We start from the raw sequence: 23,682 nt of genomic DNA, 5'->3' as shown, positions 1-23,682 counted from the left end.
AACAACATTGCATAATTATATCTTTGAGGAAGAAAATTAAACACTGCAAATTTCAATGCAAATAAAGTGCTAGGTAAAAAAATATATACATATTCACGAAGGGAAAACTTGATATTTACAAATAAACCGTGATTTTCGCAAGACGTTGAAGAAGATAAGTCAATATTGCAAGAAGAAGCGATTCCGTAATTAGGTATTACATCAAGGAATCAAGGTGATGAAATGGACAACGTACACAAGGAGATTCCCAACTAGACAGGTGAGTCTTTAAAAGTTGTTTTTTTTTTTAAATTAAATATCGAGTAAGAATTTTCTTCCTTTTCTTTTACGAAAGAGTGGTTTCTGAAGTGGACCTATCTTTGAATAACTTTTGCAAGCTCGATGGCTCGGGGCAAAAATCGCTTAATTAATAGTTTTTATTGTTCCACAGAGGAAGGAGAATTATTTATTCATGAATAAAAGACTGAAGGGTGATTACTCTCTGAGCGGCATAATCCGTGTTAAAAATCATATTTTATTCAACTTCTTTTTTTTCTTCTTCTCTTGATTGGTACATGTAAAATCCAGGAAACGGACAAGTGTGAAATGATTCTGATATGAATGGAATTTATTGATAGAAAAGGTAAGAAGATCACAAAATTAAAGCACAATGATGAACTGAATTTGTTTTGACAGAAACATTTACAATTAGCTCCAAATATGTTTGGTTGCCTGGTAATTTGGGAGGGGGGGGGGTATTTTTGTCCATTTTCATTTCATGTACAGTAGGATGAAATGAACCATTAAGGATGAATGACGATTTACCGCTTTTTGTAAAATATTTGCAAGCATTGAATTTTGAACATCTTTCAGAAACAATGTGCATTGCGCCAGTTTTTTGTTCAAAGTTATAGTACATGCAGGTGGTGTCCATGGGTTAAAAAATAATGGGGCATGACAAGAATGATACACTCCGACCCCACATTCCCCACCCTTCCTCATATCCAAACCCTCCCCACGCACTAACACTTCTTTTTCATGAACTGCCCAACGCTCTGTGTTGGCTCTCCGCCCCCTAGCTTTATAATGATACTCTTCACCCTATATAATGTAATTAGCAAAGCTTCCTGTATCAGTTTATAGTGCAGCGTATAGTGCATGTACATGTGCCCAGGAGACCGGGAACACTCACGGGCCTATTGTCAGACCGAGCGGTCAGACATTATTACGTCAGTCCTTTCTCTTAATAAATTGGTTCGGGGGGGGGGGGTTGTCCAGGTTGGAAAAGCTGGTTTCGGACCCCTAGAATTTAGATTATTTTACTAGTGGTCACAGTATCAACTTTCCACTTACATATTCCTTTTGAAATAGTGAAATTGAGAGCAAAAGTGAGCGTGACTACGTTTTATGACCCCGGAGCCAGGCCTAACCATAATTAATCATGATGCATTTTCCTTCTCTCGTAAACCTTTCTTCAGTACCGTACATTAAATTTTCATACATTTGAATAAAATCAAGGCCAGTTATCGTGAGACCAAGAGTATCACTTAATATGATAGGGACGGAATCATAAGTACTCTAGATCTATATGCATGTACAGTGTAAGTAACAATTTGTATACGGAATTGCCCACTGTTGAAACAGTATATAGCTACATGTATACTAGTACATAACGTAGAATATGAAAAGAGTTAATCTACGATATACTAGCTAGCTATTTAATTCGTGTTGGGTTATTCGTTGCATATAGCATTATAGGCTATACAAAAATTCGTGTGTAGTCCCTTGACATATTTGTCCTGGATTGGATATATATCTGTCACTCATAAGAAAATATTAAAAAAATTCGAAAACATAATTAAGATTTAAATGAAGTATCAAAGGAGATTTCAATTCAATCTAGTAATTATTTTGATAGTGATCTTTAAAAATTCAAAAGGGATATGCCCCGAGAGATTATACTCGCGAAATAATATTATCAAGATTAAGAATAGATAAAAATAATCCATTGTTCCAAAAGACAGTAGAGCAGAGTGAAAGGGAAAAAAAATAGAAAAATGGATTTCATTGGAATCGTTTGGGCAAAACAAAACGAATTTCTACTTGGGTCGTTGATTCTGTTGTTTCATGCGAACACTCGTTGAAAAGTCTTGTAGCGGGTTTTACCTTGTGTATCGGAGAAATTACCTAACAACCACACGTACAGCGATAGCAAAATATGTACCTGTCCATATAGAAACACTGCTGTTAAATAGAGATTTATTTCAAAGAAACTTCGTGCCGTCTCACAAAATATACCGCAATATTGGACAGGTGTCTTTGTGTGGAGAAAAAAATACAGCGGCATTTGACATTAAGAATAGATATTAATAATATTTGTGCTGGAATTCTTATATTAACGATATTCTCTTGAGATGATTTTGGGATTTATTGAAAGAACAGCATTTCGTTTAATTTGAAAATGTCTTCTTTGAGTGAAAAGAAAGTTCCTTATTTCGTCTGTCAACCAACGGAGCTAAATGTAGCAAAACGTCAAGACAGCAGACTGCCATCCGTCCAATCAAAACGTTCGAAAAAAGAGGAGCGGTCCATCAGCGCTAAATCAAACTCCGCCGCGGCGTCCAGCGACAAAAGATTTCGGCCATCCTCGGACGGTTTTCAATGGAGGAGAAGTTCCTCCCTCACTAGCTGGTCTCTCCCGGTCCCTCGGCCCGATACACACAGCGGGCACCGACTGACCGTCAAAAACTTGATTTTTCACAGAAAAAGTACGGGAAGTGACAGAAGAGTGCACTTCAAACATGATCTGTACTCAAATTCGAGAACCCCTAGCCCGTGTAGCACACTGGAGGATTTCGAAGGTAAATTCTCAATTTAACTGATCTTTTGAAGAAAAAAATTAATTATGATCGAGAATAACAAGAAATCACACATTTAAAATGGTCTGTTTTTATTACGATATATTAAAATATAAAAAAGAAAAAAAAGAAAAACTCGACAATTCACAAAAATCGTCTCAAGATTTCAAAAATTGAGAACCCATTCTAAAGGGCACTTTCACATCGACGAGGAATATTGATTGATCGAGGCCAACAAGAAAAGAGGAAAATTCAAACGTTTCCTTATGTACATTTAGATTAATGGCAAATCTGTTCTTTTCACAAAAACTTGAGTGAAATTGTCATTCGTTACAAAGCTTTTAATCCTGGCCAAGACCAGACATTGATTTTTGATATTGGTATACATTGGTATCGGGGGGTAAAAGGGCTAAAGTGGCTGATCCCATCCCATCTACAGTAGTCTTGATACCCGGGTTATATCAGACGAGGATTAGGTTCTGCTATGGATTTAAATGACAAAAAGTTCCCCCAAATGGAAAATTTCTGATATTGAGTGCGAAAGCACGAAATTCAATACTGAATAGGCAGTGGATGACAAAACTGCATGGAAAATGATTCTGATTTATGCGTAGTTTCGTGAACAATCTGATTAAGGTGATATAACACACCTAGAAAAATCACTCATATTTACAGTATTTTTTTTTTGATTATGATATAATGATAAATAAACTATACGTATGTCAAATAAGCGAACAATTTGCAGTTTGGGGATAAAAATGATTATCTTAAAAAAATTAATTCAGTAAGTAACAACAAAAAGCGGAATTCGAACTCAGTATGTACGGATCAAAAGACTTAGTCTATGGAGAAAGTTACATGTTGCCATAAAAAAAATTCTTTTAATGAAACAAAATACCATTTTGTGATGATGTGTTAATCCACCTTAAATATTTGAAGTTCGTTTATAAAGGCACACATTTGCAATTGAATAAGTCTCAAAAATCAAGATCGTATGCTCTCTCTCTCTCTCTCTCTCTCTCTCTCTCTCTGCGTTATTTGAATATTTCAGCTGTTGTCCCTTTTTTTAACCTAACTGAAGCATATTCTCTGGAACAAAAGTGATCCTATTAAACGCCTTAATTTTTCTCTTCAACAATGAAATGAAAGTTGTGATTTTGTAAGAAACTAAATTCTACTCGTGACAAGTCATTCCGATCGTAACGATTAAATCACCCTAATGAGAACAGTGACAAGTCCTTTAACTCAACAGATGTAAAAAAAAAAAACAAAAAAAACAAAAACAAAAAAAACAAAACCACACGAAATAAATACACATCCTCTCCCGCTAATTTTAAGGTCTATCAAACTTGATTAATCTTTTTTACGTTTTTCTATGTCACCCCTCCCCCCCCTCCTACCCCCAAAATATAAACTAAGCGACTCGTGTCACTTGAAGACGTTTTAAATCTGATATGTTATAGAAAGGAGGCCATTTATTTTTGCTCTAATTACCGTGTATTTGTATAAAGTGGGTTTTAAATTTGCGCCTAATCAATACAAACTTGTTTTTAAAGTATAGAGAGAGAAAGAAAAATAGAGAGAGCATGAAAAAAAAAATCTCAAGAGAGAAAGCAAAAGGCAACGTGGACTAAGAACTTAGTGTTTATAAATCCAGTTACGTTTTCTTTGGACAAAACTTTTAAACTTTTTGTCAATATTGATTGTATTTCGACGTCTTTTTGAATGTACTTCGTTGATTTTTTTCTTCATATTTTCATAATTAACCAAAAGAGCAATTGATATTCGTGAAAGGATTTAAAAAAAATCTATTAGGGCCAAGTTAATTTCAAATTTTGTTTAGGTCTAGAAAAACTAATGTTGGCTGAAGCATTACTACATGTACATTTACTACGAATGATAGTTTGAAGGAATAAGTGACACGTAGCTATATGGGAACCCATGAAAGATGATTGACAGATGGAAAAAATGGATAATCATACATGCACCTCTCAGGCATAGTATGCGTTTTATTGTTTTTAGCAATTCTTTTTTTGGTGGTGCGTGGTAGGAGGAGGGAGAGGGGGGGGGGGGGTGTTAGATATTCTAGCGCTACATGTATTTGTATGACGAGATTTATGTAGGATTATGTGGGTAAATTATTCCGAAAATTTAGATTTAGATTAATATTATATGTGTTGAAAAATTATGCATGTGCAGGTTAGTGAATAATTTCACCTGTAGCATATTATAATATTCTAGAATTATTTGTAAGTAATTACAGGTATGTAGAGATAGCAATGGAATAGTTAGATTTTTAATTTAATTTATGCTTCATGATATGTCCACTTTCAACAAGCTTTACAAATGTTATTTTTAGATCCCTTCATATAAATCATTCAATTATTTTTCGTTTGCATATTCATATGAACCCAGTATTACATTTAAATTGCCTGTACATTTACTAATTGTTTAATCTATCGATCTAAGAAATTAAAATATCTTCCACTATATAGACAAAAAGAGCAAAACGTTCTATCACTCATTTTCTATTGCTTATTAACAAGTAATGCTCACCCCCCCCCCCCCCCAAAAGAAAATTTGAATTTTCAATATGAATTTTTGTATACGAAATGTTACAGAAAAATGATATAGCTTTAAACTTAACATAAGCAACAACCCTCGTATAGTTAATTAAATATCTGCGATCGAATAAAAAGATGTTCATGCCATAATAAACGTGTAAACTGTGATTCCGTCGGAAATGCCGATCACTGTTGACAGTATACTTGATATAAATCGTTTGAGTCAATATTTGAAATGACACAAACTTAAGACAGGCATCGAGAGGCACTTGAGATTAAGAATTTGCCGTTCTAGGGCTATAGCGACGGGAGATTTTGTTTTTAAAACGAACCAACGACTACACCGCGTCAAGATCGGTGAAGTTTAAATACATACACTTTGATGAGAGAGAGAGAGAGAGAGAGAGAGAGAGAGAGAGAGAGAGAGAGAGAGAGAGAGCATTTTCTTATGTGAGATTTTATCGATAGAAAAATGCCGTGTCAGTTGCCCATTTTATAAAAATCATACATTCCTCATACAAATCTCATCCATTGTGATGGTTTAAAACATTAATGAGAAGATATTGCACAAAGAACCATAAAAAACAGTTATAATTGCTTATAATATAGCCATTAAGAAGATTATTTGTCAGTTTTAATCACATTATAATCATTTCGTCTTCTACGACCCGCAATTACCCCAGTGATATTACAGAAGATGAAGTCTACGTGGGGCAAATGTACATTTATTTATATTCTTAAAACGATAAGGCATTAAATGGATTTTTAATGGAGTCAGTGCTCGTAAGCTGTAACATCTTTTAATATGTATAAATTGTAAAATTATTTCTTTTACGGATTATTAAATTTTACAGAATCCGGCCCATGACAGCCTTGCACGAAAGGGGCTTTCTTTTCCTTTTTTATTTTGGTTGTCATACTTTTAAAGTACACGACTTTTGATGACATTTTTTGTTGTTGTTGCAATTTTTTGTTTGGTTACATTAATCTCCATCCGGGGTCGACGCCATCTTAACGGTTTATGGGTTTACGTATATTTATGAAGCGAGTCTTAGAGACAATAAATCACACAACAAGTGATGCTGTCATTAGGTAAATACTGCGAGTGGCTAGAGCACTCCACACCATTGTAATCCAATTATACACTTGAGTGTTGGAAGGATGCGTTTTTGATCAAGACACCGTCGTGAAAATTGTGACATATATTGTAAACTTTAAACATATGGCGTGTAGAATTTCCGTCTAAATGTTTTTGTTTAATAAATCCAGGTGATAAAAATTGTTTTTCGAAAAATATAATTGTTTCAACAGTGCTACGAAATGCGATTGGTTGATCAATTTTTGAGATGAACGTCGACACAAACCTCCGCCGAAACAAAGTCTCGTTCGGTTTAGAACACAACGAGACCCGAACTCTTCCAAGGATTCAACAAGATCGATTTGGTGCTAAACATGGAGAGCAGCAGCACTCGAATAGAAGACACAGTGAATTCATGTCCGAAGCAAGCCTCCTACCCAAAAAAATATCCGACGGAAGGCGACGTAGCGAAGTGTACCATACAAAACGCAGACCCAGCGATGTTCTCAAAGATTACCCCAAAAACCACGTGACATCGAGCAACCAAAACTCATGCATCGAACAACAAAACCAAATGAAACGAATGCTAAAAAACCGGCGATGTAGCGACGAAAAAATATATTTATTAGACGTCGTTTCGTGTGGCAAGAGTCTACGCACTAAATCCATAATGGCTGTAGTCTCACTCCAAAAACACGGGCATGTCACGGCTGTATTCTATAATAAGTATGGTATAATGTCTCCTTCAGTCCACCGGCCCAGATTCCAAGCCATTTCCGGTCCCAAGAGGTTCTCCGAGGGCGATGTTCTGGAGGCCCGCCATCAGCAGTCGTTAGACGCGGCGGACCAGAAGAGTCATCTCAACAAGTTCAGGAATGTGACCAAAGCAACCATTTTCAGGTTAGGATTTTATTTCAATATTCAATACTGCATATTTTTTTTGAATAATGCAATGATGCAGATGTAAATATATAATGCATGGTATAACTTTTAAAAAAAATTAACGTACCGCCGAGAACTTAGAACTTAACCTAGTTTGGACGTCAATAATGCAACTGCAGCAATTGGAACAATTGGTTTTAATCACTTTAAGATAATATGTAGCTTTTCCATAATACAATGTACCATTACGCTCTTCGACAAAAGGGCCATGCACTGAGTTCTAGAACTCAAACCAACAACGTGAACGTTTAACATTCTTTTCCGACACTCGCGAATTTATATTTTACGGTCCCCTTTACACGTTAAGCACTTTTAACTCATGCCATATTAATAATAATGCAGTATCTCACTCATCAAGTATAACATGTATATGAATATCATATTTGTTTGTTTTCTTACTTCAATTTGCGTTATTTTATTCTACAGAGACTCTGCTCAATCACTTAGGTAATCCACGCACTGCTGAACGCTTACATGTAGATATTATTCTATAGTACAAGATTTAGAATGTAGATCTATGCGCTTGCAACATGCATAGTTCAAATGGTTCGTAGGCCATTGCGTTCATGGATTTTGTGTGTCAGTAGCATTTTGTTGTAGGCTAATGTCTTGACGTTGTTTGATATTACATCTATTGTACTAAAATTTTATATGATAATTGATGTACAATATTGTAATTTAAATGCTTTAGTATAGGATGTTATCGGAATATGTGCGTTTTATTTTAACTCATACGGCTTTAAAGAGATGTATTCGCATGAAATAAATTTATAATTTGATTTCATTGTTTCAGCAGTTTTATTGTCCATTATATCCTGGTATGCATGAATAATAAATTGCATAATGCATATTCTTATTATGAATTCTAGTAATAGATTAAAAGGTAGAAGAATTTCCGAAATTGATGAACAGCTGACCATGGACGTGAGAGGTGAAGGTCGTCGGGGCACGGTCCACGGCAGTCAGCTGTATGTGGTCAGTGACGGGGGAAGGCTGTCCCGGCGGATAGACGAACCCATCTCAAAGCAACGACTCAGTACCCTACTGTCAGCCACACTGAAAGCAAAGGAAGAGGAGAAAAAGGTAACCATTCACACCATACCCCTCCCCCTGCCCTCCCCCTCCCCATTGTCCTCCTTTCCCTGATATAATAAATCTCAAATACTTTTCATATTTGAATTATACAGAAATTTTTTTATACATGGTTATAACCTTAACACTTACTAACCATATGCGCTGAGATGAACAGAAAAAATCCCCCCAACTTCTTTATTGATTATTTCAGATTTTCACCCCCCCCCCCCACCCCTTTCCAACACTACTAAACGTTATAGTAAATCCCAAAGTGTATTTTTACAAAATGTATATATATACAAATCATACATGATTAATTTCATACCCGTTAATATCAAGAATCCTATTCTAGACAGTCGTATATACATTTTGTATTGGTAGGAAATGAACTGAAATCTTTTCAAGGTATTTCTCCATAATCTCTTTAGAAATAAAACCCTCCACGTTTCATTTTCCAATCACTATAATCTTTATTTCCTTGGTACATGTACATCCCATGGCAAATCTCTCCGAGTCTTCCGATATGCCAGTAAATCGTTTTTCTTTAAGTCTGAAATTCTGAATGTTTTCTGGAGAATCAACGAATATACCCATGATCGCATGTTCTTTGCCATTTCCTTGAAGAAATTTTGCTTCCTAAGAGACAACCGCGTCATTTTTTAGCGCATGTTATTTATTTTGTGTGTCCAAGTTCAAATCCATTACTTTTAAAAGAAATGGGTTCATTCAACATTTGCTTCATTTAATCAATTAATGATTTATTTCTCAAGTAAGAAAAATGGTTGAAAATGACATTGTATATCAATTAATTATCTATTTTTTTTTAAATTTTGCTTCAGAATATGTTAAGGAGGCTACAGACGGTCAGCAGAGTTGTCGGTCGTGTTTGTGCGCTGCAGAAAATCGTGATGCAGCGGAAGTAAGTGCTTTTCTCTTACTGCGCATAGTTAAACAGCTAAAGCTAGATCATACAAACATTGATTATTATTTTAGAAAGTTTAGGAGGTCGTACGTTCCCACCGATTTTTATGATAAGTAATTTTGTTTAGTATAATTCATTTCATAATTCTTACAATAATTATGAAATTACATGTATATGATTTGCTACTTAGTTCAAGATTCAATACCAAACATCGTATATACACAAAATTATTCCAAACGTTTGAGTTATTGTGACGTTGATGGCTATTTTTAGCGCCAATGACACTGTGTATCAGTCCCAGCTGAAGGATATCGGGAGTTCCCCCGTGAACGAGAAGAATACGTACGGAGCCAATAGGATAGACGTATCCTACTTCAAGGCCAACCGACAGGTAAAAATCTCTAAATATACGCCAGGTGCGCGAAATACTAATCAGGGGTTTTATTTTAAATAAATTAATCTGTATTTTATACATAGTATGCTCACATACAAGATTTGCTAAAAATCACATTATTCCTTCAAAAATGTGAACACATTTAGATTTAGTTCTTGATGTTCGCTGCTATGGTCTGCGAAAAATGCCACAAGTTTACCAAATCAACCTATTTAATTAATGAATTCAACTGATTCAATGAAATTTATTGAGTGTTGCAATATTTATTCAACTGAATCAGTTTTAGTTGTAATGGGGAAGTTTTTGTTTTCTTTTACAAGATGAGGATGTCACAAAGAGGTCTACAAATTTTATCCAAACCGTCAGACCAGCGGACGACCGATGATATCCGATATGTAAGTCCGTGTCTTAAAATTCAATCAATGCCAAATTAATAAAACAATACAGATTTTAGGACTGTTCTTTTTTTCATTTATATTTCTCATATCGTGGTAAAGAGCTTGATGATAATTTATTTCAATTCCTCACGTTCAAGCTTACCATACTAGTATTAAAGTGTTTATATATATTTTTCAAATTAATAGGCAACCAACGCCCTCCGGAATGTGAAGTACATCGCCGAGTTTCCTCTGAGAATCCAGGAATCCTTGGCGCGTGTGGGTTACGTTGAGTGTTACGAGCCCAAGCGTTTCATAGTGAAAGAGGGCGGGGCGCCGGAAAACGCCTACATCGTTCTGTATGGCTCCAGTAAGTATTATAGTTTAATAGTTGATAATTTGAATGCTACAAGTAATCTCTTTAACATGAGAGATAACTCGAACCTGAATATTTTAATTTTATTCCAAACAAGTCCAACTCATTTATAATGCATTTGTGTAAAATTTAGATTTTGGTTGGTACATTGATGATTATTTCAATTATTTTTTGATACAGTATGTATAAAAGAGGTGAGAGGGGCCTTTAATAGTACATGATACAGCTTGTATTTTAATTATTGAACTTGAGGAGGCGGTTAATTAAGGTCTTCCGTTTCCAACGGAAGACCTTTCTATTATTGTGCGGGTTAAGATTTTTCTTATTCACAGGATGAATCTCTGCCATTCAGTTAACTGAAATGTGGCTGATCGGTAACTGAAAGATGACTGAATGACATAGCTGTGCCATTCAGTAATCTTTCAGTTAACATTCAGTTGACTGAATGGCAGAGGCTCATCCTGTGATTTTTCTTTTTTTTTTTTGTTTCCTAGACGCGAACTTTGAGGCTTCATATCTTGCTCATTTCTGAACGGTTTTTGCTCAAATTTTCAGGGCTAATGTACTTTACAAAACACTATCTTAAGCAATTCATAAAGTTTAGAATTCCCTTTCCGTTAAAGAGTTATTCCCCTTTTAAAAATTTATAGGGCCTTTTGTTTCCAGACAAAGGCTCTGAGACTATGATAGCAGGGAATAGGAATCCAACGAATTTGAATAGCAGAGACATTGTAGTGGTGCACATCGGTTTTTGTTTTTAGATTACGTTTTTTATTTAGGAAAAGGTAGGGGGTCAAAAAACAGGATTAAAAAAAGTGCAAAAATTTAGACATGTTTTCCTTTATATCTTTTTAACAAAAAATATTTTGTTAAGACATGTAGAATAAAAGTTGTACAGAATATCAAGGGCTTTCATTTGACACCAATAAAAAAGGGCTGGTCCCTTAAATTAAGGGCCAATGGCCCCTAAAATTTTTGCTTAATAACTCAAAAACGGTTAGGATTTTGATATGGCTGTCGCTGGAAAAGTTGTTTGTTGGGATCTCATAAAGGTCGTTACAATGTTATTTTGTATGAGATTTGTGTAGTATGAGTGTAAAAAGCTTTACATGTTAACATGTACCTGTTTTCATTTGACAAGTTATCGAAAGTCTTTGCGCGTACAACTGGCATAAAGTTACCGCAAAAAATGTATGCTGGTTTATACAAACGGCATTAATTCATAAGATTTTTTTTTTAGAATACGTGCTTTATTTTAGGAGTTTAAGTCATTGTTGTTAAGTTCTTAAAATGCACAATCCTTAAAAAACGGGATTTGGAAAACAAATCATTGTTTTTCTTTTTAGTAAACCACAAAATATGGAATTAAAAAAAGCTATGCATTACATTTTAGTTATTAACTCCATGCATTTAAAATCTACCTTGAATCAGAGCTGTGTGTGTGTACCATTACGTAAACTCTCCCTCGCCCGCGGCCGAGAAAATCGGTCACCATGGTCGCGGCTGGACTACCTAGCGATCAGCGGTTATCTAATACACGAGAGTTGCGTCTCTCATATATGACTTTATTTATTCGCAAACTCAAGAATTGTTTTCGTTTTGATTATACATATTTTTTTATGGATTAAACGATTGGGTGTCAATTAAGAAATCGTTCAGTTAATTGATAAAGGAATGTCATTTTCAATCTAAAGCAATAATAGACATAGATCAATTGTGGGTTTTAAGTTTAAATAAATAATTTCTATTTGATAGAGTAAGGTCATTATACTGCAATCTTTTCAAAGCTTCCTGGGTTCTGAGCTGTGCGGGTCTGTGCGTTGTACCTTTACGTAATCTATCGTTCGCCCACGGCCGAGGATCTCGGCCACGGCTGCACTACATAGCGGTTATTTAATACACAAGATTCGCACACCGAGACTCACACTTCCATGCATATGAACGTGTTTGAGTTAATATAGCCGTAAATACAAGAACTGTTTTAATTTTATGTTATCAAAGTTTGTCCATTTTGTATTTTTTTAATTAAATTTGAGTGTAAATGAATATTAATGAACGATATTACTCCAAATCGGAAACATCGTCAGACATAAATTAATGGTTGGTTTGTTTATGTAAAATATTTTATAAACTGTACAAATAATGCTTTAAATCAACAACAACAAACCCTAAATATTAAACATTTAAATGATGATCATCCATCGCACATGGCTGAGGAGATCCGGCGCGAGTGGACAAGTGATCCGCGGTCGGTTCGTGATCTTCTATATGTACCTTATCACGCGTTCATGTTTCATATTTTGCACGGACACAACTATATTTTATTATGTTTTCAACTGTTGAAACGATAAATTTATTTTACGTGTACAGTTGATTAAGCATTGATGTATACGATAGCGTACAAGGTAGTTTAAAAATCAAATCAAATTATAATCAAAGTTCCATGTTACATGTTTGCGGTAGGTGCTAGCACGATAAAAGAATGTCCTGAGTTGAGGCATTCGATGATTATTTAAAAGAATATTCACATGAGTTTTAAACAACTTTAGATTAGTGCTATCGGTCACATATTAATCACTTCTGTAGTTTTTTTATATGTTCGTTTTATTGTGGAAGCGAACTCATTGCTGCGCCCCCCCCCCCCTCCCTCCTCCCGCCCCGCTGACCGGAGCTCGCGCTGTATTTTTTTATTTTGGCGAAACGATATCAAGATCTGTCGAAAATCATTTTTGGTGGCTTCGCCTTATGTGTAACATTTTGTTTCACTTTCCCACCCGTTTGTTTATTCGGTCAGTCTGTGTTAATTCAATCGCCACGTGCGACCCTTACATGTACATGTATAACGGCGTACATTGTATAGATAATCATGATCTATTTGAATTAAGTACCATACGTAAAGATTCCCATAATAATTAATTGCATGACTGTGTACATTGTAGGCAAATCCCTGTGAATTATTTACTTCTAAGACCTCTTGTTTTCCGTTAACAGTGGTTTAAATAATTATAATAATTACTTGTAAAAATATCTATAATTGGGATTCCAAAGAACTTACTTACCGCAATTCATAGAAATGATCAGTATGTTTTCTTTCTATGTTTACATTTAATTTTGTTCAAATAATTAATAAATTTTCTATCATTTAATTGTGTGCTTCATCAAATACTGATTCCGACTACCTTGAAGTCGTTAATTTTTCCATTGGCTATTGACAAAAAAAGAGACGCTTGACCATCCAATGAAAACAAATACACAGAGTTGGATTGACAGGTTCAGCCAGGTGCAGGTCTCACCCGATGTCCGAGGTTATGTGTTTATGTGTGCCGCTTGTACAAAGCCGAATGGTCTTAGTAAGAGTTATCGATGTTAAAAAAAAAAATACATGCTTATCAAAACATGCTCGTGTAAGTTAAAGTTGATTAAGGCTTGTTCCAACAGAAATCATGTTTTGCTAATTGTATTTAATATTTTTCATGTATAGCGAATTTTAATATTGTACAGTCATTTTACCGGCAACGAATCAGTATGCGGTTTCTTCGTGCATGCAACTATTATTATCGGAATCCCAAATAATTATTTTTTTATGTTTAAATCGCGTTTCTTTGTCCTTCTAAACTGTAGTATCAAACTTCCAAAAATATAAAGGAAGTAATTTCAACACCCCCTCCATTTTCCTAGTTTCGAATTCGTTTCCCAGTATCGAATTAAGCGCCCTTTATCACTTCTGACCGAATATTTTGAGGCGAATTAATTTCAAAAATATACTAGAGGTACATTTTAATAGAGAATAAATGAAGAAGGAAAAACAATAATGGGAATATGTCCTTTAAACAAATAATATGATCGTTATTTTTATCATACCATTTTCCCGTCAAATTAAAACTGGACTTGAACAGTTTTCATTTGCGTTACTTTATAATATTGAATTATCATAAAAAACACTTTATAATAGTAATTGATGATAAGTAGATGCCATTTTCCTTTGTTGTTCCCGTATATCTATCAATATATGAAGCCAAATAATACTTCTGTCGCAATGAACCGAAACTAGGAAAACTACACGTGGTTCTATTTGAAGTCGTAATTTCATTCAAAGCTCCATTATTATTTGATATGATGCATTATCTTTTTAAATGAATTATATTTACTTATTATACACTAAATAGGGATCAATAACAAACTTATTTTCATAGTAAGGCTTAATTGTTTTCACATTTTCGTTTTTTTCTGCTTTGAACTTCCGGCAGCTCATATCTGGGTCACATTTTTAATTTGTAAACAATTCGGTAAATAATCGTGCAAATGGCAAACAACTTCACGCACTGATAGAATATTTATTTCTGTTTTATAATTACCTAGCTATGATTTTTTAAAACCTCAACTTCGTCTTCCACTTGTAATTTTTCTAAAAATTATTCGATTCTGGCAAATATTCGTTGTAAAAAGATAAGTATATAATTTCCTCTAGATTTTATTTCATGAAAATACCTACAAAAGAGTTTTGCCAATTACAAACAGTTTAAGGTACATGTAATGTAAAACACGGGCGCCATTATGAAACAAATTGTCAGAGAGTTCCGAATAAAATCTGATTAACGTTTCACATGGTTCTCGCACGCTTTGCTCGAAGCGATTCACACGCTTTGTCCGAAACTCTGCACGCTTTGTCCGAAACGCTAAACGGTTTACACGAAACGCTTCACGATTCACACGAAACCTAAACGGTTAACGCGAAACGTTTTTTGCACGTAACGCACGCTTTTTTGGTGTAGTAGTAAGTTTCAGGGTCTGTAAATTTTGTCAGCACGCAACAATTCTAAATTGTACACTGTTTTCAAAAATTTAGAAATATTTAGATAAAGAAGTTATCTTAGAGAAAAGGTTACGTGTTTTGTAAACGGGTTCGGTTTTAAAAAAAACCCCACAATTCCTGTCATGACCCATGAGTAAATACTGTTTACAACAATGCTTGCTACCCTCTGAAAATGTAATTCGCCAATAAATATCTCATTTTTTAAATAATGTTTGTTACGATTACATAAACTGTGTGCGACAAATAGTTTTCCTAAAACATTTTCTTATTTTCTTTTTCAATACACGTTGTATATGCAGGCTTTCAATCACAACACGTTTTTATAACAAAAACAGAACTGAAAGTTTAGTAATTATAATCGTTTGACACCACATCACATATATTTTTAACTCGCAGCAACAACGGAAGACCTACTCGTGGCTTTGCCACGAGCTCTGCTCTAGTTAATTAGAATTATTTTTATTTCAGTTGTGACCGCCATTTTAGATGACCACAAGTTATCAGCTACATCTATAGATGTGCTTATTAAACGAGGACAGCCATTTGGGGTAAAATGGAATCAAAAGATTTGTTAAATTTTCTAGAAATGCGATTATTTATTTAATTGTTTATCAAAAAGTCATAAAATAGTCAGGAAACGACGTATTTATTCTAACAATTTTTTAAAAATATGTTTCGTTTCACAACGAGAAAGCATTCAAAGTCATTTTCAATCCCTCCTCATTTGGAATAATTTATACAGGAAATAGGAGTTTTCAAAAATCAAAGAAGAGGCGGATCAAACATTACGAATGAATACACAGAAGTTCTGAGAATTCCTGCAGAGGTACTACCCTTTATTGAGAAAAAAATCATATTCATTTCAGAGATAGTTTGTCAGTACTTATGTTCTTGTTAAAAATTAATTGTATGTGTATATTCATAATCAAACAAATGATCATATTGCTAAACATATCTATAGGTAAGCATGCATTGTTGAACTCTAAGTCAGCTTTAAGTGCCTTTCTTGAAGGAATACAAGAAGATATTCATGGGCGGCGTACAAACTAACCCAGTGAACGACCCCTTCCTTATGTAAGCTATTCACCATACGATTCTCTCTCTCTCTCTCTCTCTCTCTCTCTCTCTCTCTCTCTCTCTCTCTCTCTCTGATTAACTACTTAGTATTTTATTTCATTTTTGTTCATCTTACGTAGAATATAAGATATTTTTCAGCAGTTTTATGTACATGTCAATTTCGTTGTACAATCCAAATAGCACAAATATACGTTATATAAACGGCTAGTGTTTTTGATGAACAAAATGGCCTCAATCAACATGAGAATACCTTTATCCACATTTTGTAAGTGTTTTTTTTTTTATTGAATTTGTAACATCCTCCGTATATTACTTTTAAGGAAATTTGGGTTCCTACGACATTGGCCATTAAAATGTTTGAAAGAGGAACCTGGAAAATACTTTGTTACATATTTTCAGTAAGTATAACAAGTAAATATTTGTAAAATTTAGATTACCATATGAATTTATAGTTGTATTGATGTACATGTATTATTATTTGGATCTCCTTTTATCTTGGTATATACTTATCAATTATGGGGTCTAAACTTTAATTGTCTCTTTATTTAGAAATAAAAGATTTTTCTTACATTTGAGAAAATGAATCTCAATTTTTTTTCAGACGAAATGTGATTTTAACGAGAAATAGTAATAAATCGGACTGGATTTACTTAGTTAAAGAGGTGAGAACCTTTTTTTTAAGTGCAAACCTGTTTACTTTTTTAAAAAATAATGAAAAATAGAATTTTGAGTTTTCATGCTATCATTTTTCTTCCAGGGATCTCTTAGGGTTCTAAAAAGACTCGAAAAGGTGAAACCCATTGTCAGTAAACGTTCTGGGGAATACACAATGACAGCGCATCCTAGTGGGTATTTTTCGTTTCTTAGTCGAACCGAGGATTTCGACCGTTACGTCAGTTACCATGACATCCGCCTTCCGTCACCCCTTCACATGGAAACAGACTACGGTGACGAATACGGCGACCCCCAATATACTCCGGGAACCCCGCGGCACAAAAAGTCGCAGTCGTTAGTGAAACGCTTGGACAGTGTTCTCCGACCACACACGACCGGAAGGATGATCATCACGCCCGGAAGTGAACGATTGACGTCTGCTGACCAATCACCGAGGTCGACAGTTAGTGATAGTCCCGCCTCAAAAAGTCCTAAGGTAGGTTCGCCGAATAAAACAGATGGCTCGGAAACATTTGCTGTGTTTGAAATGATTCAGTCATTTATAAAATGATTTTTTTCAGACTCAAGCATCTGAATCAAGCAGAGAGAAAACAGATTCTCCCGTTTTATCAAGTATAACTGAAGGAGAAAGTAAGTTTTATGATTTGTAGGGTTTTTGTTTTGTTTTAATTGATTTTGTTTGTTTGTTTGTTTGTGTTTTTTTTTTGCTAATGGCTACTTTTTTTATCCTTTACATTTTTGTCCTTTACATGAATAATTTTATTATGAGATTTTAAGATGTTATGGTTATATTCATTTTGTGCATCGACAGTAGCTCCAGACGGTAAGAAGCGGATAGGATTAAAGACAATCTTCACAGATCTTGATGTTGGTGCCAAAACGGTAATCAGAGCAGCATATACTTTAATAATATCTCTTTATATTTTTTAACCAGTAAATACAGTGAAATGCCATTTCATTGCTTGAGGATATATTGTTTCTGTAAATTAGACAGAAGATCAGAGACATCGTCAAGTGAGAATTAGTCCTATGATGGAAGTAAATATAATATGTCTTTTTTGTGTGTTGGAAAGTTGAGTGCGTTAATGCTTTTTAGCATAAAGCTTGGGCTTACATGTTTAACAATCAAGTCATATGAAAAATAAAGGTCTTGGGGTTTGAAGTGCTATTTTATTGCTGTGTTATCTGAAAAAAGTGTTTAAATCTGTATAATTCAAAATGTATTTTAGTAATCATATAAAAATAAACATAAGGTGAAACAATCCAACTTACAAATAAGATTGTTTTAGCATTTAAGGATTGTCATTCACATTCAACAAAAACCTTATTTTAATAATTACTTTAATTTTTAAAAATTAATTCTCTTGCAATATCAAGCACACTACTCTTATGTTATTATCAAGTGTCAGTATTTCAAGTTCATGAATTTATTTGAAATTTAAGATAAATTTACTTTTAGATATGAAAGACTTTTATAATGAGAGCCTAACATGCTTATTTCTGACTTAGAAGCGAGAATGCTTGATAATCTTGTGTCTTGAAATGATGATTAATGTATATTGCAATGGTTATTAATACTAGTTTTATTGCATATAATTCTGTGCAATTTAAACCACAAATGCTGCTATAAAGTGCATTGCTTATAATAATTTTCATCCACAGTACATCTAAATACTTTATAAAAAAGTGTAAGTATTGTGGCGCCTTACATATAAATCTTAAGAATGACAAAACATCATTGTATGAACATTATGCAACTTTATTTTGTTGGGACTTTTTCGAAAGTATGATCTTCGTATATTTTATTATGTAAAGGAAAACGATGTGCCATTACCAGAGACGAACAAAGAAACGGAGTGGGTCCATGTTCAAACCTTGACAAAGGACCAAACGTTTGTAAGTTTTAATCCTTATTTATTTGTCCTTGCATCGTTTTAATTTTAACTATACATTTATTACTGTTTTCACTATATTAATTTTGTATAAAAACCCGTACCGTTAAAGTTTTGCTTTGTAATTGGGAATTAATCTACAAAAAATGTAACAATATACCCAAATACAAATATTTCATTAATTAAAATGTCGTCTGGTTTTGTCAAAGATTAAGTCGTAAGACAGTATATTTGTATGATGAAATTTACATCGTTTGAACAGGGTCTGCAATATGTGATGTTTGAAAAGGAAAACAAACCACAACCAAGTTTTGTTGTCATTAGCAACGGAGCAGAAGTGGTTCAAATCAGTCGCTCCTTGTTTATTTCGAAACTTGATTTTAATGCCAGAGAGAGGCTTCGAAGCGAGGTATGACTTTATAAATGTTAATTGGTTGTGACTAGTTAAATCTACTTTCAATATTACGTGCAAGATATATAATAATATAATTCAATGATAATCCCATGTATGATAAGTATGTTTTTTTATAATAAACTTTACTAAAGGTATTAAAAGTGTCAATTATAACATCTTTCAAACTGCTTTTGTCATGCAAAAAGTCGTAAAACGATGACAAGAGCAACAACAAATGAATGCTATGTAACATGTACTAGATGGTCCTGTAATTCACCCCTCCCCCCAAAAAATTACAAATCACCAGAACAAAAGTACCTGCAACATTTAGGATAAGGATCTGCGGATATGTACTCCATTTTTAGAAGGAGCAAAAAATTGTCTATTATACATGCATGTACCCTCGAATACTTGACCTTTGCTTCGCAAAATATTTGCGGAAAAATGTACGTGAGATTAAAGGGACTTGGACACGATTTGGGATCAAAAAATTTATTTTTATTTTTTATGTATAAAATGTTTTACTGGTGCATTTAAAATGATTGACCAAAATATTGAACCTTAAAGTCAAGTTACAAGCGAGATACAGAGGTAAAAATTGATTGTTATGTAAACAAAGCTCGAGTCTTATAGTTGTTTACAAAAAATGTAATGTAGAGAATTACCATTTTTTAGAAAAAATGACATGCTAAAAACAATTTAAACTAATTCAATATCTTCATAAATACTATTATCAACAACAGAAAGATACATTTAATTGAAACTTACACCAATACAGCACATATGTAAGCAATGACAATATTCGAGCTTTGTTTACAAAACAAAGAATTATGAACTCTGTATCTTGCTTATAACTTGATATTTGACTTTCAAATTTTGATATAGCATTATAAACTTCTATATTTATCAGTAAAAACATTGAAAATGGAAAAATAACATTTTAAAATTTTAAGTCAAATCGTGTCCAAGTCCCTTTAATTCATAATGTATTTATTACAATAGTTGATATTTACATGAATGTACTGAATGGTGTCGAACCTTAATTGCATTTGTTTGTTTTTGTCTTGGCAGGTGTCGCCATATCCAACAGACGATGAACTTCAGAGCAATCTCACCACACGGGTTAACTGGGAGGCTTATAAGGACATTGTGTTACACCAGATCATCTGTGACAAAAACAAACGCAGGCCATCGTCTCAGCTCAAATATAGACCAATGAAATTCAATCTTTCAAAACATACCTTGGCAAAGTCTGTGTACTCATAGTGAAATTGAAAAAAAAACCAGTTATTTCCCCCTTGGCCGCCATCTTTAGGTAAAACAATTCTTTAAATTTCCTAATCCTTTCATAGTTCCAGGGATACAGAACTGTTTCATATGACATCAAATCCGCTCCAAAATTGTGTTTGGATTGCTCCAGAATGGGTGCTATATTCATATCACGAAGGATAAAACATTGAAACAAAAAAGAAATTTCACCACAGAATGCTTGAATTGTTAGAAGCATATACATGGTCAAGAGGTTGCTGGACTTTTCCTATATGAACGTTGAATAGGAACACCTCAATTCATTTTTATTTGCAATGTATTGATTGCTCTTTTAAGAGAGTAACCATGCTGTGCTGGAGATTCGCAAATACTTGACATCATTATACATGAAAATTTATGCGCATTATAGGTTTGTTGTTATTTATTTATATCACGATTCCCTGTCAGATCTTTATTTATTTAACCAACCAAACAATTTCCCGTTGATTGCGCGGCTTTGTGCCACATTTAGAGACGAAATAAACTGAAACGTTTTACAAATATGATTTGCTTTTGTGGTGTTTTTCTCAATTATATTTTAGGTTAAAGATGTTCGTGAAAAAGCTGTGAATTTTAAAATTTAATTTAAGTAATGAATATACTAAAGAAAGACTCAACAAAATGTCCAATAATAGTAACTGCACTTTACAAAATCATATTGCGGAAGTGTTTTGTTTAATTTTTCGCTTCAATAACAGTTCACATGCATTGACAGGCCTGCATGGCATCATCCAGAATGTCATTAAATATACGTGCATTCAATGGAGGGGTAAATCATTCGGAAACATTTGAAAGAGAAGAAAAGTTCCAATGGCATCGACGCATTTCAAACTGACCGTTTGGGTAAAAAAAAACAAATCTATAAATATGTTTTGAAAACATCCAAATCATACCCTCAATAAGACCAAAATAATCTGTTTAATGCTTTATAAAAGATTTTATTGATAAGGCCAGTGATGGCTATTGATAACACAACAGAATTTCATAGAGACTTTGATCGACCATTCGTTTCTTAACAGCAATGGTGATGCATTTTCTTATAGCAAATGATAACAAAACACATACCTTCAATTCAGTCCAACAATTTATTTATTTAATATTTCGTCCTTGTAACATGATTCGTTCTTGAAGAAATCCTTGAAGAATATGAGCACGCTTAACACGTGTATCTCCAAACGGTTGTACGGACAATGGATGGACTATTTCTAGGGATAGATTTTTCCACAACACGATAGTCACCAGCGCTGATATATTCTCCGCCAATGGACACTATCCCAACGTGCCCGCTCGTCCCATTTCTTCCAAAGGCAATGATATCTCCTCTCCTTTTTTGCCCAAATGAAACTACGCTGTAGCAACCAGTATTCTTTACGTATGTTGATCTCGGGTTTGCCCATTCATTTGCACCGATTGGAGAAGTTTTACCTGGCCTGTCGGTTTAAAAAGTGAATATATTTATGGACAGTCTTGAAAAGTTTTGAAAAATATGAAATCATGTTACTTAAATCGAATATAAACAATAGTTCGAATTGCTGTACTTTAGAGGGGATTTTTCTAATAGTCATCCCAATGAGATATAGCTGTATAATCATAGAAATCTGTTTATCTCTAGTTTTGTTTTAATCTCTGTAAGTTATACATTCAAGTAAGATTAAAACAGTTTTAATGATATTAATATTGGGAGTTCATGAAAACAGTTTTTGTTTTGTTAATGAACAAAAATACAAATGGGTATGTTAAAAAAGAGTAAACAGAAAAAGAATATATGTTTTGTAATTTTCAAATCGTTTAATTAGTTTCACTACTTCAATAGCTTGTCAATTAAAACTTCTACGTAGTTGATTTACAAATGGACCTTTTGTTTGTTTGTTTCTTTCTTTGTAATTGTTTGATTGTTACTCAATCTTATAAGCTTTTGGAAGTCCGGCAGATTTTTGTTAACCGAAAAATGAATCGGACTTGATAAGGAATACAGGGCAACAAATATATCAACTCAACATCTGAACAAAAATAAAATTTACATTTTTGCTAAAATCGCCGTTATATTCTTTTAAATATTAACAAATTTCACTTAGAATACTTTAACACATACCTGCAGTTAGTTTTTGTTAAGAGCTATTTGAGAAAAAATAATTGCATTGTTGCATAATGAATTCAAAACAGTTCACTAATTAAGAATATGAATTTAAAGATACAAACTTTCTGTTCGGTGCTTTTGCCCCGGCCTCATTCAGAACATCATATACAAACAGGTTGCACTTATTCTTTCCAAAATAATCGAACCTCCATCCCCAGCTTCTCCATACGCTCCATTTTGATGATTCTTTTTGACTATAATTTCTTGCAACCTTCCATATTTTATACGAAGTCCACTACAACAATAATAAGGAATTAATTGTTTTCACCAATTACTTTTTTATTACATTTTTCTACATTATTAGAAAGTATATTTAGTACCAACAGGTATATTGTAATTCGTGAGCAAATAACGTTTGTAAATAATTTTACGGCAAAACTAAACTTGGTATCATAAGTAGTTAAACATATACCCCACTTTCTGCCAATGTGAACAGAGTTACACACAGAAGAAGTTGAAGTAGGTACTGGGAACGCATTGCTACTTTGGTACGCTGTGTTATGAGATTATCCAATGTATAAGGCGATATCAACAGTGAATCAAATAGAAAGAAAGAGTAGCTTTTTACAAATTTTACCTGAGGAAAATTTATTTGTTACGTGACTTGGACCTAGACCAGATGTTACGATAAACCGATATTATTAGGATATCGCGTGCTATAGAAATGAAAACATGGTAAACCTATAATAAGTTTGTACTCAGCAAAATAAAAAAAAAACAACAATGCGATGGCTTTGCAATATGATAAATCGTTCATGTTAAGATTATTATAAGAGAATATTTAAACAATAATTAAGGAATCCAAAAAATATCAAGGTATAA

The 23,682-nt window shown here is 33.7% G+C and overlaps 2 protein-coding genes across 9 annotated transcripts; one reads left to right on the top strand and one right to left on the bottom strand.

Annotated features, from left to right (window-relative positions):
* Nucleotides 1-452: 452 nt before the first annotated feature.
* LOC128157650 (uncharacterized) lies at nt 453-21,229 on the top strand. Of its 8 annotated transcripts, none has more exons than XM_052820222.1 (20): nt 453-622; nt 7,229-7,379; nt 7,848-7,868; nt 8,291-8,504; nt 9,335-9,414; nt 9,691-9,808; nt 10,132-10,206; nt 10,396-10,558; nt 15,846-15,925; nt 16,120-16,203; nt 16,390-16,451; nt 16,775-16,852; nt 17,056-17,116; nt 17,212-17,604; nt 17,690-17,759; nt 17,941-18,011; nt 18,120-18,167; nt 18,945-19,025; nt 19,284-19,430; nt 20,487-21,229. In XM_052820222.1, the coding sequence occupies exons 1-20, from the start codon at nt 601-603 to the stop codon at nt 20,679-20,681; spliced, it is 2,214 nt and encodes a 737-aa protein (XP_052676182.1). In that variant the 5' UTR covers nt 453-600; the 3' UTR covers nt 20,682-21,229. The 8 variants fall into 8 exon arrangements, with proteins under 8 accessions (XP_052676182.1, XP_052676177.1, XP_052676180.1 ...); XM_052820217.1 differs by lacking the exon at nt 453-622 and adding an exon at nt 2,079-2,840 and having other exon boundaries at nt 17,944-18,011; XM_052820216.1 differs by lacking the exon at nt 453-622 and adding an exon at nt 2,084-2,840.
* Nucleotides 21,230-21,789: 560 nt separating this feature from the next.
* On the bottom strand, nt 21,790-23,427 carry LOC128161218 (uncharacterized). The gene is made up of 3 exons (XM_052824446.1): nt 23,273-23,427; nt 22,923-23,095; nt 21,790-22,153 (listed from the first exon to the last, which is right to left on the bottom strand). Exons 1-3 carry the CDS (start codon nt 23,336-23,338, stop codon nt 21,880-21,882), a joined length of 513 nt encoding a protein of 170 aa, XP_052680406.1. The 5' UTR covers nt 23,339-23,427; the 3' UTR covers nt 21,790-21,879.
* Between the last annotated feature and the right edge of the window lie 255 nt (nt 23,428-23,682).

The sequence above is a fragment of the Crassostrea angulata genome, chromosome 8 (assembly GCF_025612915.1).
Source record: "Crassostrea angulata isolate pt1a10 chromosome 8, ASM2561291v2, whole genome shotgun sequence".
NCBI classification, from domain to species: Eukaryota; Metazoa; Mollusca; class Bivalvia; order Ostreida; family Ostreidae; genus Magallana; species Magallana angulata.
The sequence above is the reverse complement of the archived record's forward strand: the minus strand, read 5'-3'. Positions and strand labels throughout refer to the sequence as shown.